The sequence below is a fragment of the Esox lucius genome, chromosome 14 (assembly GCF_011004845.1).
Source record: "Esox lucius isolate fEsoLuc1 chromosome 14, fEsoLuc1.pri, whole genome shotgun sequence".
NCBI classification, from domain to species: domain Eukaryota; kingdom Metazoa; phylum Chordata; class Actinopteri; order Esociformes; family Esocidae; genus Esox; species Esox lucius.
The window spans coordinates 4832739-4848941 of record NC_047582.1 but is presented as its reverse complement, the minus strand read 5'-3'; the positions used below and the strand labels follow the sequence as shown (position 1 = coordinate 4848941).

Below are 16203 nucleotides of genomic sequence, written 5' to 3'. Positions count from 1 at the left end.
TATGTGATAATACATGGCTTCATATGATCACTAACCTTAAATAAAAGATTGCATGATCATTCATATTTTCTAAATCAATGCTAAAATATCACAATTTCTGCCAGTGTATGCAAACTTATGAGCACAACTGTATCAATATGTATTCCAAAGCAATATAACAATATATGTATATGGATATGTTTGATATCCTAATACTTTCAATGCATTTTCATGCAGAAAGGGTGGGTAAACCCTTTCATTTAAAAGGGCTTGGACTACATTTCCATTCACTCTCCACTACAACTGATACTGATGAATCAGTGGTATCATAACTCTGTCTCTTCTTGTCAATCAGGTGATCCGTAACTTTGAGTCGATGGGGCGTGTCAATCTGGACCAACTGGAAGCTATGAAGGAGAGAGACAGTAGTGCCGAGGAAGAGGAGGAAGATGGATTAGGAGCCATGGAGGAAGAGATGATGGAGGATGAAGTAGAGATAGAGGAGTGTAGAGAGGAAGAGCTTGAGGAGTTTGAAGAAGAGGAAGAAGATGCGATTCAAGAGGAAGAGACAGAAAGGCCTGCTCCAAAAGGTTATCAAAGATCATAATTTGAGTAACATAAAGACCAACGATATTAAATCAGTCTTAATCTCCCTGTTACTGCCAGGGTTGGGGTCAGTAACCATTCAATGCTGTCTGTTTGGGAACAGAACATTCTAATTCCGAATTGAGCTGGAATTGACTCCAACCTTGTAATCAGACGTGACGAGGACTCTGTTGTATCCGTCGCTGCTGATGTCATATCACGTGGTCCTGTCTTTACCCCGATCTGTTTTTCACTGTAGTGTCCCCGAGCAGCAGTGGGACTGGGTCTGCCGAGAAGCGCTTCCCCTGCGAGTTCTGCGGTCGCTGCTTCACCAACAGCTTAGAGTGGGAGCGACACGTCCTCCGACATGGCATGTGAGTCTCCCTCCGTCTGTTCCTCTCTTTTTTCTAGGTCTTCCCTTGTCTCTCTTTGGTCTCTCCCACACCGAGATACACACACATTTTAAATATTTGTATCTGAGCTTGATGGCTCCCATAGTTTTGTTTTAGCTACACAAGGGTGTGTTTATATTGTACTTTGTTTTGGTTTTTAAAATATACACTACTATTCAAAAGTTTGGGGTCATGAAAACATACATAATATTAGTTGGAATAGGAAATATAGCAAAATGAATAGGACATATAGTCATTGACAAGGTTAGAAATAATGATTTTTTATTAAAATAATAATTTTGTCCTTCAGACTTTGCGTTCATCAAAGAAATGCTCCATTTGCACCAATTACAGCCTTGCAGACCTTTGGCAGTCTAGTTGTTAATTTGTTGAGGTAATCTGAAGATATTTCACCCCATGCTTCCTGAAGCACCTCCCACAAGTTAGATTGGCTTGATGGGCACTTCTTACATACTATGCGGTTAAGCTGCATAGTTTGGAGCTGTGCTTTGGGTCATTGCCCTGTTGTTGGAGGAATTTGGCCATCCAGTGCCATCCACAGTGTATGGCATGACCACTGGTGTAGCGTGGTTACGCCAGGCCAGGGTGCAAGATGCCCACCGCAGGCCCAGGTGCAACCGCACCTCCTGCCACCCCGACAGTTACGCCACTGGGCATGACGTTGCAAAATGGAGTGATAGCCTCCCTTCTTCAAGATCCCTTCTACCCTGTTCAAATCTCTCACTTTACCTCCACCAAAACAGCCCCAGACCATCACATTGCCTCCACCATGCTTGAGCGATGGGGTCAAGCACTCCTCATTTAGTCTGTGTCTCACTAATGTTAAAAATAACTTTGCCTTTCCATAACACTTTTATCCAATCTTCATTTGTTTAGTGTGTGTGTTATTTTGCCCATCTTAATCTTTTTTTTATTATTGGCCAGTCTGAGATATGGCGTCACCTCTTCACTGGTCACCTCTTCACTGGTCACTTCTTCACTGTTGAAGTTCACCTCTTCATTGTTGAAGTTAAAACTGGTGTTTTGCAGGTGTTATTTAATGAATCTGCCAGGTGAGGACATGTGAGGCATCTGTTTCTTAAACTAGACACTCTTATGTATTTGTCCTCTTGCTCAGTTGTGCACCGGGGACTCCCACCTTCTATTCTGGTTAGAGCCAGTTTGCCCTGTTCTGTTAAGGGAGTTGTACACAGCGTTATACGAGCTATTCAGTTTCTTAGCAATTTCTCAGAACAAGAATAGACTAAAGAGGAAAAAAGGTTTTTGTTTCTGAGCATGTAATCAAACCCACAATTGCTGATGCTCCAGATACTCGACTAGTCTAAAGAAGGACCGTTTTATAGCTTTTTTAATAAAGCACAACAGTTTTCAGAATTGCAAAATAGTTTTCTAATGATCAGTAAGCCTTTTAAAATGATTAACATGGATTTGCAAACAATGTGCCATTGTAACACAGGACTGATGGTTACTCGTAATGGGCCTCTGTACACCTATATAAATATGCCATTAATAATCAGCTGTTTCCAGCTACAATTGTCCTTTACAACATTAACAATGTCTACACTGTACACTCTGATCATGAACCAAAATGTTGCCCTTTCTTTAGAAATCAAGGAAATGTCTAATTGACCCAAGCGTTTTGAACGGTAGTATATGTTGTTTAGAGATTATTTGCTGTAAAGAATTTTGCTGAAATAGCAGTGGGCTAGATTGAAACACATTCTGCAACACTATATCTGATGCGGTTAAATACACACATGCTCGCTATTATTCCTTCCTCCCGCCTATTCTCTTCCGCCTGTTTTCCCCTAGAATGTTCCTGTGGTGATGGACATTGACCTTTCCCCCTCCCATTCCCATACAGGACTGTTACCAACAGCAGAACAGACACTACCACCACCCCAGCAATAGATGCCTCAGCTCAGCCTCCCACTGGCTCATCTACGGTTGTGACAATGACAGACAGAGGAGCGGACCTATCTAGCAACGGCATGGAGGTGGAGAGAGGATGTGCCTCTGACCTATCTCAGAGCAGTAAAAATCGTAATGAGGAAGATGACAAAGAAATGCTTGAGACCAAAAATGACCTATAGGAAGCTGGAAGATAAATATACTGTGGCCTAACATTGTAGTGACTGTGCTAGATATCATACATTAGCTTGGGTTGATATTAGGTTGGGTATCGAAAATAGGCTGCTAAAGAAAAAAAAAGAAAAAGATGGAAATTAAAAAAGTCAAAATAATTCTCACCTTTCAGAGCATTGTTAGATTTTAAGTGTTACATGTTGGAAACTATAGGTTGTGTTACATCCTACATTTTTTTAATGGCTGAACCTTAAAATGAGTCACTGGTCCCGTAGGACAGATGTTATATATTGGTAACCAATAGTGAATGGTACTGTAAAGCACACATTCAGGTCAAATCTGCAGTTTGTACAGTCGATGTCCGAGTTCATGTCTACTAATTTTGTAAAAAGAAACAGTTCATATTTCCCACACAACATGTCTGAAATAGAGAGAAGGAATGTCAGAATTTGATGGAAAAAATGTTGGGATATTATGTTAAAATGTGGGGTATTTTGTGTTTAGATAAAGGCATATGTGTCTGAAAGCCCCTTTGACCTGAGTTATAGTGCAGGGCTTCTTTGACAATAGAGAACCTACTGTACGAGGTAACGCATTCAGCTCCCTTACACCCCTGTAACCTCACTGCTACCAACCAAATCCTAATGTCCTTTTAATCCCATTGTATTGTAATGTTGTGAGACAGTGTGTGAGACATGGCTCACCATGGCCTTGCCCCGCATTCATACCAGTCTCAGAGTAGGAGAGCTGATCAGTTTAGCCTTTATATTGTCATATTTGCTTGTATAGACAAGGGGGACCTGATCCTAGTCTTCTCAATGAAACCATCCACCCAATCCATACTTGCTATAAAATACATAGTAGAATAATTTCTGTGATTTGACCCGAATGATTACTTTGCAGTAGTTTTTTGTGCATTTTTAGCCTTGCGGTAATCAAGTAGAAGAATTCCTTGAGGAATAGTTGCACCTTATTTATCTATAGTATATATCAAACTATGATTTTTTTTACATTTCTAGAAGATTGACTTGACTTTTGCCCCAAAGTTTATATTTGGCAAATTGCTATATTCTGTAGTTCCTCTGAATATGATACATATGCCTTCAGCCTTAGGCATTCCCAGCACTTCCACTCTTCACTACTGCTTTAATTGTCTGTTGTCCATCTTCTGACACTGAATGAGAAATTTGAAAGTAAACTGAAGCAACAGTGTTCCCACAACATGATAACCAGCAGCTTGAATCAATAATATTTATTATTGTGGCATTGATCGGTTAGGTCCCCTTGCTATTTTTGTCTATTTATAGCCAGTTTAATGATGTTTTAAACAACTTACACTGTAGTCTGGTGATAAAGTACATACCATCAGTATCAGTTGAAGAGGGATTGTTGTACATCCTAAAGCAGTCGTTTCTCTTTCTGACATTAACGTGTGGAAAATAGCATGATTTTAGCAGCTCATTCACCCCATCAACAGAATTTTTGACAGCATTTGTAAAACAACTTGTACGTATGCTAGGGAAAAGGATTGTAAATGTGACTGACCAGCAATGTGAAAGTAGAACACTCGGGTGTTTAAAACAAACATTCTCCAGTGTAAATGCTGTATTCTATGACTCTATCATTGTGTATGGAGATGATTCCGAAGAGCCTGTTCTTCTGTATTCTTTTTAGATTACGCTGTTTCAACAAATAAGGCAGAGATTGTATATGTTGGAAGTTGCTGCTCAAATACCCCAAAGCCTTATTACAGTTATGAATAGTAAATATTTCACGCTTCATCGACAGAAATGCTTTCTTTCCAACACTGGCTGGTTAGAAAAGTACAAACAAACCAATACAAATTAATTGACAGTATATCTGTAATATAATTCTGTTAAGGCATCTAAACAACAGAGATGGACAAAAATGGATGTGCTGTTGGCACCAAAATATTTGACTTACCTGAGTATTGAACTATTATTGCAAGTGTGGGTTGGAACCCAGAGACATAAATACATGGCTCTGGTAGCCCCGTATGGGGGGCATTCTGACAGCTATGAAGCATGCAACATGCAGCCGTGTACAGAAAAACAAACTTCTCGTCAAGTGTTTGAAGCTGTGGTGTTTCAGAAAGGATACTTTAACCTTTTTCCTTTAGGTGTTGGTCTCATATTAAACAACAAAAAAATGATCAAATCAAAATAGTAAAAAAAAAACTTGGAGTGAGCCGTTTCTTCCGACTCCCAAACCGAATTGTAATAATAAGCTGTTGTACAACGTCTGGTTGATAGGAATTCTCTCTTCATTTTGTACCTTGAAAACAAACACGTGGGGTTGATTTGGTGCTGAATCTTATACCCCGTCTCCTTTTTTCCTTTAAAAGCACTAGCCTAGCCTTTTAAACATGAACCCGTTAGAGAAATGTTTGTTTAAGAAAAACGCTTTTTTAAGTGGCAGCTGTTAGCAGGCTCACCTTGACTGTATAACCAGGGGTTGAATAGGGATTTTGTAACAGTGGTCCTGTCTCTGTCCCCCCAATAGTAAAAGTTTAACGGAAGTCTATTAAAGCGACACTGTATACAGTGTCTCACTGTACCCCATGCCCCTCCCATCTTTCAACTTAACCCCGGCTTGTCATAATAACACACTGGATACTTGTATGTATATATTGAGTTTGTTTCCATTTTGTTGCTCTCCTCGTCTTTTCTCTTCAGACTGTTCTTGATAGTTTGACCACTTTAGATTATCCATCTTGCCTTTCTCCTGTGAAAATCTGATTCCTGATGGTGGGTTGTGATGTCGCCTAGACTGATTGTTTACAATTTATTCCATTTTATCTCTGGATATTCTGTAAATATTGTAATTCATTGTCTTTTTTTAACTTGTTAATAAAGTTATCAGATAACGGTGCTGTGGTTTGTTTTTTGTTGTTGCTCTTGTTGTCAGGGATCAGAGTTGCGCTTCTGGAAGCTTCTGGCTTTATTTGACAGGAAGTATATGTGGCAGCGGCTCACAATACAGCACTATCCTGGGCCTTGTCTTGTTTCTAGTCTGGTCTTTTGTTTCCAATCGAAAATTTTTGCTCTAATTTATATTTTATTTTAAAACTGTGTCAATCAAAATCAATTATAGTTATTGCTGATTAGTTTTATATTATGAAATACTTGAGAGAGGAAAAAAATGTGAAACTCATGTTTCTTGCAAATGTTTCCTGATTTCAATCCCATTCTACAAGTGTTGTCCAACCAGCCTCATCTTACCATTGTGTTGAGTTACTAACACTCCAAAAAGAACAGTTTGTACAGGCACTATATTTCCGTATACCAATCATGATAGATGTTATAATTGTAAATGGGTAAGCTCCAAGGTAACCAAATTGAGCTTGACATTCAAGAACAGAACAGGTGTGCTTCCTTAAGATAAAATAATACACAAGTGTTGCACAATCTGTGCTATCTCAGGCACTACATTTTTAAACTTTTCATTGGTCATTTATTATTTCAGTTACATTACCCATTCTGGTCATCATGGGTGGTAATCATATTTTTTATGTAATCATTATTAATGCAGAGAATTAAAAATGGATACCAATTAATTAATTACATCGCTTGCTGTAGTTGTGGTCCTCAAATGTGGCTTGTTTGAATTTCTCTGACGGTAGCAATCTTCTGTTAGATCAAATGTCTTTATGCATCTTCTGCCATGTTAGCGGAGTGATGCACCCACCCCTGGGCTGCAGAGGACAAAGAGAAGGTTGACAGAAGAAGCCATAGTGAGTCTGTATCCCAAAGGGCACCATATTCCCGATACAGTGCACTACATTTGACCTGGCTCTGGTCAAGTTTAGTACACTGCGAGAATATGTACACATTTGGGACACTGAATGACTCCCCTCACCTCAGTCATAGATAAAATAATTTGACAGAGAGTCTTTTAGGTTGGGAAACTGACAGACAAAGACAGGCTATATTCACAGAGTTTCTTTCCACGTCTGTCCACAGGTCTGAGAAAAAACCCAAAGACAACCATCAAAATGTACCAGAAAGATTAGCTTTTGACAGCAGGGGAATTATTACAACTACCTGATAGAATGTAAGTTTGGTTATATTTCATTCTTTGATGGAAAAAAAAAAAACCTTCAGCCCCATGGCAGGATTTGGTAGGCAAGCTGGGCAGGGTCGAGCCCACACCAGCCCTACACAGGCTAGCCTAAAGCACTCAAACATCAACCTACAACAAGCTCACATCAGTCCAAAGCAAGCCATCCTATAGCAGCCCAGCACAAGTTAGCCTAAACCAGTCCAGGACAGGCTAGAATATTCCAGTCCAATACAGTCTAACAACAGTATTACAACACTGTCCTATACCTTTCCAATACAAGCTATCCTACTGTAGTCCAAAACAAAATACTCCATTAAGGTAACTGACTTTGCCACCTTAAACAATGTTGGTAAAGCACATTATCTCTGTTTGGAATTAAACATAATTAAGCCTTCAAAAGAAAAACACTTTCCCTAAACATGGAGAAGGTTCAGCAATGTTTTGGGGTTGCTTTGCTGCTGCTGGCACTGGATGCGTTGAACGTGTGTATGGGATCATGAAATCAGGAAAATAGCAAGGCATGTCGAATCTAGTGTCAGAAAGATGTGTGTCTTTCAAAGGTTATGGGTCTTCCAGCAGGACAATGACCCCAGACACACTTCATCAAGCACCCAGGAATAATACAAAAAAAAACACTAGACTTTTCTGAATTGGCCAGCAGTCCAAATTGAAACCAGCAGTCCAAATCGAAACCGCATTGAAAATCAATGGAGAGATCTGAAAACAGCAGTTGGGAGCCACCTTTTAAATCAGGGATAATTGGAGCAGTTTGCAAAAGAAGAGCTGGCCAAACAGCCAGTATAGATGTGCAGGAAGCTTATTCATGTATATAACCCTTAATAAGATGAATTTTTTTCCTAGAAACCAAAGTATACCATGTTATAAAAACAACAACATAAGCAAATATTTACTGATAGACAATGTGTTTTCATTTAAATATATTAAATGTTTTATTGAGTGTTTTATTAATAAACTCATGCTTTCTCAGGTTTTTGTTGGTACAGACATGACCAAAGTTGTTTGATTAGTTAAAAAAATTCTTTTTTTACTAGTAAATGTTTGCTTATTTTGTTGTTTTTGCCTTTTAAGCCTACATATCGGGAATTTTGGGAAGCCTCCATAAATACAGAACTAATTGAATGAACCTATGGGTCGTGCCCGTAGCAACCAAATATCTAAAAGCAGAATTTCACTGATTAATTACGGAATTATGAAAGGAAATATGTAATTTCTTCATATTGTAAAATACATGTTCCTTTTCCCCCCCTTCTTTATTACCCTAGAATATATTTGCATAGGTTGTCATTTTACAAACTCCATAACCTGGGGATCAGCCCCTCTCTCTGCAACTGGATTTTGGACTTCCTAACAGACCCCAGTCTCTCAGTTTAGAAAACTTCACCTCCTCCACCCTGATCCTGAGTGCTGAGCCCCCACCTGTACTTTACCCACAACTGCGTTCCTCTACACAGTTTCAACACCATCATCAAGTTCACTGCCTGATCAGTGACAATGACAAGTCAGCCTACAGAGAGGAAGTCAAGTGCCTGGCAGCATGCTGTGCTGTCAACAACCTGGCCCTCAACGCAAAGACAACTAAGGAGTTCATTGTGGATCACAGGAATTCTAAAGGCTGGAGTAACACCCCAGTTCTCATCGTGTGTCCAGCTTCAAATTCCTGGGTGTCAACATCTCCGAGGACCCCACCTGGTCCCTCAACACCTCAGCCATGGACAAAAAGGCACAGCAGTGCCCCCCTGTACTTTTTAAGGAGGCTGAGGAAAGCCCGCCTGTCCACCAAGATCCTTGTGAACTTTTACCGCTGCACAATTGAGAGCATTCTGACTAACTGCACCACAATGTGGTTTAGTGGTAGTTCCGTAGTCAACCAGAAGGCCCTGGAATGGGTGCTGAAAACCACCCAGCACATCACTGGTGCCCAGCTTCCAGCCATCATAGACCTCCTGCACAACCAGTGCCTGCACAGGGCACGTGGGATCATCATGAACCCTTCACATCCATCCCACCAACTGCTTGCCCTCCTACCATCAGGCAGGCGGTACCTGTCTCATCGTTCCTGCACCAGCAGGCTCAGGACCAGTTTCTTTCCATCTACTGTAACCCTGCTGAACACTGTGACCCAGAGAAATCTGTGAACTCTGTGACCCATCACTAACCATACCCCCCCATCTCTCAGGGACCTTGTTACACTACTCCCTTTGTACTACCCTGACACTGCCTTGCAAAGTCTGATAATGTTTTCAGTTGTCAGAGGTACGTGTCTACCTCAGCAACCTCACTGCTGCTATCCCTGCATTTCAGTTGCACATGCAACTTGCACAATCAGTTTGGCTCTTTGCACATTAAGAATTGCCATCGTACTTGCATTTTTATAGTTGTTACATAGGCATGTTTACCCCGGGGACCTCATTGCTGCAATCTCTGCATCCCGGTTGTACATGCTAACATACTTCTTCATTTGCCTCGATTGCACATCTAGAATGCCACTTAGAACTGCCATTTGTACCCACACAACTATTATACCACAACTATTATACAATTATACTTAATAATTGCACATTTTCTGCCCTGCTCTATTTGCCTTAACAGCGCATTTAATATTGCCATTAGTACTGCATTTGCCATTATTGCATCTATACATTCCACTTGTAATATACACATTCTTAAGACTTATAATAATTGTAAATCTTCTGACCTCTTCTATTTGCACTTCTGGTTAGAAGCTAACTGCATCTAACTTGTACTTGTTCGATGACAATAAAGTTGAATCTAATCTAATTTTGGAAACTGGTAAAAGCAGGATAAACTCCTCCATGAATGTTGATATTTTGTCCCCTTCTATATGTAATGGTTTTGTAGTCTTTTCCGTCATGATTTGGTGTCCAATTTATCTGTCCAAAAGACATCCAACTCTTCTGTATATCAGGAATTAATGTGCATTCTAGAACAAATTTCCAGCCCATCAGGAACAATACTGTGACTTCCAGCCAAGTTCAACAATACTGTGGAATAAATATATCTTTAAGTGGTATGGCAGGAGGCGGGGGTGTGGTATATGACCAATATACCATGACTAGGAGCTGTTCTTATGCACAACACATTGCAGAGTACATGGACACATGTTATATTGGCAATATACCACAAACCCCTGAGATGCTTTATTGCCATTATGAACCAGTTACCAACGCAATTAGTGCAGTAAAAAGTGAAGAGATGTCATACCGACAGCATACATTCTCCTACACCACAGTTAACAGCCAATCAGATTTCAGGACTCCTACTACCTAGTTTATATATATACACAGTGGATATAAAAAGTCTACACACCCCTGTGTAGACTTGCCAGGTTTTTGTGATGTAAATGAATGAGACAAAGATAAATCATGTCAGAACTTTTCCCACTTTTAATATGACCTATAATGTGAACAATTTAATTGAAAAATAAACTGAAATCTTTGAGAAAAAATAATAACAATAATAACCTTACAATAACCTGGTTGTATAAGTGTGGACACCTTCTTATAACTGGGGATGTGGCTGTGTTCAGAAATAACCAATCACATTCAAACTCATGTTAAATAGAAGTCATTATACACCTGCCATTTTAAAGTGACTCTGATTAATCACAAATAAAGTTCAGATGTTCTATTAGGATTTTCCAGTTAGTTGCATCTCAGAGCAAAAGCCATGGTCCGCAGAGAGCTTCCAAAGCATCAGAGGGATCTCATTGTTGAAAGATATCACTCAGTAGAATAATTTTCAAAGCATATACCAAGACAGTCATCATCAAGTGGAGAAAATATGGCTCAACAGAGACATTACTAAGAACTGGACGTCCCTCCAAAATTGATGAAAAGAGAAGAAAACTGGACAGGGAGGCTTCCGAGAGTCCTACAGCAACATTAAAGGAAATGCAGGAATTTCTGGCAAGTACTGGCTGTGTGCTACATGTGACAACAATCTCCCGTATTCTTCATATGAATGGGCTATGGGATAGGGTGGCAAGACGGAAGCCTTTTCTTACAAAGTAAAACATCCAAAAACATCCAAAAACATCTAAAACATTACAAAAACAAACATCAAGTCCCCCAAAAGCACATGGGAAAATGTGTTATGGTCTGATGAAATCAAGGTTTCACTTTTTGGCCATAATTCCAGAAGGTATGTTTGGCGCAAAAACAACACTGCACATCACCTAAAGAACACCATACCTTCGGTGAACCATGGTGGTGGCAACATAATGCTTGGGGGCTGTTTTTTGTCAGCTGGAACCGGGCCTTAGTCAGGGTGGACTAAGGCCCGGTTCAATCAAATCAAATACTTCAGTTTGTTTTTCAATTGAATTGTTAACGTTATAGGTCACTTTTAAGGTGGGAAACGTAATCTTTGTCTCATTCTTTTACATCACAAGATGAAACTTTTTATATCCACTGTATATACAGTAATATATAAATATATATACACCGCTCTGTCATAACATTATGAGCACATGCCTAATATTTTGTAGGTCCCCCTTTTGCTGCCAAAACAGCCCTGACCCGTCGAGGCATGGACTCCATTAGACCTCTGACTGTGTGCTGTGGTATCTGGCACCAAGATGTTACCAGCAGATCCTTTGTCCTGTAAGTTGCAAGTTGGGGCCTCCATGGATCAGACTTGTTTGTCCAGCACATCCCACAGATGCTCGATTGGATTGAGATGTGGGGAATTTGGAGGCCAATTCAACACCTTGAACTTGTTGTTGTGTTCCTCAAACCATTCCTGAACCATTTTTGCTTTGTGGCAGGGCTGAAAGAGGCCAATGCTATCACGGAATGCCGTTGCCATGAAACGGTGCACATGGTCTGCAACAATGCTCAGGTAGGTGGTATGTGTCAAAGTAACATCCACATGAATGGCAGGACCCAAGGTTTCCCAGCAGAACATTGCCCAAAGAATCACATTGCCTCCGCCAGCTCGCCTTCTTCTTGCATCCTGGTGCCATGTGTTTTCCAGGTAAGCGACGCACACGCACCCGGCCACATGATGTAAAAGAAAACGTGATTGTTCAGACCAGGCCACCTTCTTCCATTGCTCCGTGGTCCAGTTCTGAATGCCCACATGCCCATTGTAGGTGACTTTCAGGTAGTGGACAGGGGTCAACATGGGCACCCTGACTAGTCTACGGATACGAAGCCCCATATGCAACGAACTGCTATGCATTGTGTGTTTTTGACACCTTTCTATCAGTAGCAGCATTATACTTTTTAGCAATTCGAGCTACAGTAGCTAGTCTGTTGGATCGGACCACACGGGCCAACCTTCGCTCCCCACGTGCATCAATGAGCCTTGCTACCCATGTCTCTGTCGCCGGTTCACTGCTTTTCCTTCCTTGGACCACTTTTGATAGGTACTGACCACTGCAGACCGGGAACGCCCCACAAGGACTGCAGTTTTGGAGATGCTCTGACCCAGTCATCTAGCCATTACAATTTGGCCCTTGTCAAAGTCACTCAGATCCTCATGCTTGCCCATTTTTCCTACTTCTAGCACATCAACTTTGAGGACAGAATGTTCACTTGATGCCTAAAATATTCCACCCACTGACAGGTGCCAAGTTAACGAGATTATCAGTGTTATTCACTTCCCCTGTCAGTGGTCATTATGTTATTGCTGAACGGTGAATACACTGAACAAAATTATAAACGCAAAACTTTTTTTTTCGCCCCCATTTATCATGAGCTGAACAAAAAAAAATATCTATGTACACAAAATACCTATTTCTCTCAAATATTGTTCACAAATCTGTCTAAATCTGTTTTAGTAAGCACTTCTCCTTTGTCGAGATAATCCATCCACCTCACAGGTGTGGCATATCAGATGCATATCAGCATATCAGATGCTGATTAGACACCATGATTATTGCACATGTGTGCCTTAGGCTGGCCACAATAAAAGGCCACTCTAAAATGTGCAGTTCCATCACACAGTGCAATGCCATGGATGACGCAAATTTTGAGGGAGCGTGCAATTGGAATGCTGACTGCAGGAATGTCCACCAGAGCTGTTGCCCATGAATTGAATGTTAATTTCTCTGCCATAAGCCTTCTCCAAAGGCATTTCAGAGAATTTGGCAGTACATCCAACCGGCCTCAAAACCGCAGACCACGTGTAACCACACCAGCCCAGGACCTCCACATCCAGCATCTTCACCTCCAAGATCGTCTGAGACCAGTTACCGGGGACAGGTGCTGCAACAATCGGTTTTCATAACCAAAGAATTTCTGCACAAACTGTCAGAAACCGTCTCAGGGAAGATCATCTGCATGCTTGTCGTCCTCATTGGGGTCTTGACCTGACTGCAGTTCGTCGTCATAACCGACTTGAGTGGGCAAATGCTCACATTCGATGGCGTCTGGCATTTTGGAGAGGTGTTCTCTTCAAGGATGAATCCTGGTTTTCAATGTACAGGGCAGATGGCAGACAGTATTTATGGCGTTGTGTGGGTGAGTGGTTTGCTGATGTCAATGTTGTGGATCGAGTGGCCCATGGTGGCGGTGGGGTTATGGTATGGGCAGGCGTGTGTTATGGACAACAAACACACGTTTTCAGAACCCCCGGACCCCCCAAACCCCCCCAATACAGTGAAACTGAAAATTTTAGCGTGGCCTTTTATTGTGGCCAGCCTAAGGCACACCTGTGCAATAATCATGGTGTCTAATCAGCATCTTAATATGTCACACCTGTGAGGTGGATGGATTATCTCAGCAAAGGAGAAGTGCTCACTAACACAGATTTAGACAGATTTGTGAACAATATTTGAGAGAAATAGGCCTTAAGTCTTAGATCTTTGAGTTCAGCTCATTTTAAATTGGAGCAAAAACAAAAGTGTTGCATTTATAATTTTGTTCAGTGTATATATGTATGTATATATGTATTTATACACTCACAGAATATGTTGGGTTTCTGATACAGTGTAACAGCTGATCCAAAAAGGTTACATAATTAAAGGCCACCATCAGTGCCCCGACCTGATGGGCTGCCAACACTGCACCAATGCCTTGGGGAGTCTATGTGGAGTCAGTGAGCAGAGGATCATTGACCCAATGTGGGCAACATACATAGGGTCGATTTGGACATGCTGGAAATGCCAATTCCTACAATGTACTGTATATTGTGCTCTACAATTCTGTAGTTTTACCATAGCCTATATTGACTGTCCTGTTGGGTGGTTGTCACAGACAGAGAGTGATCAAAGCCACCCCCACAACAGTTTGTCCACAGGAAAAGTGAGCAAGCATCCCAGTAGTCTCCAGATCTGTGTTCCACCCCTTCCTCCAGTATATGGTTTTACTTACTTGCTCCATCACAACTTCTCCACAACTTGTCCCTTGAATCAGTGGAAATGGGAGCTGAGTTAATTTGATCCAAACCACCAACTAAAGGAATGCCAGGCTACCAGTTGTACACAGGAGGCACACTTGTGACACAGAAAGAGTGGGCTAATAATATAAAAGACAGCCCCTCAGCGATTTTTAGAATAAGCTACTGGTGTTAAAAGATCTAACCTGCGATCAACTCACGCTGTGTCATTTTGAGTTGGGTCTCTCTTCTCTTTGTGCATCCAAGACAAAGTCCTAATGTTAGCTCAGTATTTCCTAACGTCTATTTTGGAAGCATTTCACACGTCTAACATCATCTTTAAAAATATCTCCAAGACACGAGGGATCAGGAGTAGTAATCTCTGAAGCTCATCACTTCTGAGGGGCCGACAGCAGACTTACAACCCTTAAAGACCAAGAGTGAAGAGAAGCCATGGCAAACAGCTAAACTAGAGCTCTTTCTGAAAGTAGCAGAAATGCCTGAACACTCTCCAATGAATGAGAAGATTGGAAAGAGCAGAAGAAAGGAAAGAAAGGAAGGTAGAGGGGATGAAAGAGAAAAAGAGATAGAAAGAGAGAAAAAGGAGGAGAGAGCAGCAGAATGCCACGGGCAGTGACCTCATTGAGCTCCAACATATCACACACTTGACAGGGTCCTCTCAGTCAGATTGGCTGTTCATAAAGATCAGAGTCAGTGACTGTTACACACGGAATTGACTGAATACAGAATGTGAAATGATTTAAACAAGCGAGTTGGAATTGTTGAAATATAGATACTACAGATAGATACTTATTTCTTTCCACAGTACAATGGAAGTGGGAATACAATTTCAAGGAGTATTTTTGAGTGTTTATTTTGTCTTCTTGCCAGCTCAAGATTCAATTTGGCATCATTAGAAGTGATGGTGAGATTCTTTAACCACTAGACTATTTCCGGGAACAAAGCTGTTAACATAGCAACCACTAGGTTGCTGCAGCCCAGAGATTCCTCAGTGGTTCTGACCTGACTTGAAGTTCCACCTTTTAAATCTACTGCTAATTGAATATGCTAATTGTCTGATGCTCCAGCTCAGTTGTTATCAGTCTTCCTCCTATTGTTTGTTTGAAGTACAGCCATAACAACACAGAACACCAAAGTTAGTTGACTAATGAAACAGTGTAATTTGGTCAGTCCTCCCAAGTGTTGTGTTACTGCAGTTCAGTTAGCGTCAGTGTGAGAGAGGTAACTAGCCAGTGCCTCCCTTGCTGGGGCATTGTCAGAGCTGCAGTGAAGTGGTGGCTACAGGCAGGGCCATGGGATGCTAGTAATGGTGGCCTAGCTGGCTAGCCCCATTTCCACTGGCACTTTGAAAATGGATAGAATGGTGCTAGCTTATCAGTTTATGTTGTTAGCTGGCACATGTAGTAGTTTGAAATGACATTATTTAACACCATGATGGAGTCCTTTATTTATTTTTGAACTACACAATAAACATTTGAGAACAGTCAGTCCATAAATGCTAGCTATCTAATGTGCTAATATATAAGTTTTGCTTCTGCCCTCTCTTTGCCCCATGACTCATGGCTTGAATAAGGGGCCTTCTGAACCCACTGACAACAGTCACCCGAAATACGCCTCTCGCCCTACAAAAGGGAATTGGAAACAACTACAGTGGATATAAAAAAACATCCAAAGA

General features: G+C 41.0%; 1 protein-coding gene across 3 annotated transcripts in view; it reads left to right on the top strand.

The window, feature by feature from the left end:
* The window catches only part of znf462 (zinc finger protein 462), a 71508-nt gene extending 65554 nt beyond the window's left edge, over positions 1-5954 (top strand). For all 3 annotated transcript variants that reach the window (XM_010892831.3, XM_010892829.3, XM_010892830.4), the window contains exons 11-13: positions 335-569; positions 824-938; positions 2842-5954. In XM_010892831.3, the coding sequence (XP_010891133.2) occupies positions 335-569; positions 824-938; positions 2842-3070 (579 nt within the window). In that variant the 3' untranslated portion in view covers positions 3071-5954. The remainder of the gene's footprint in view (positions 1-334; positions 570-823; positions 939-2841) is intronic.
* The last annotated feature ends 10249 nt before the right edge of the window (positions 5955-16203 follow it).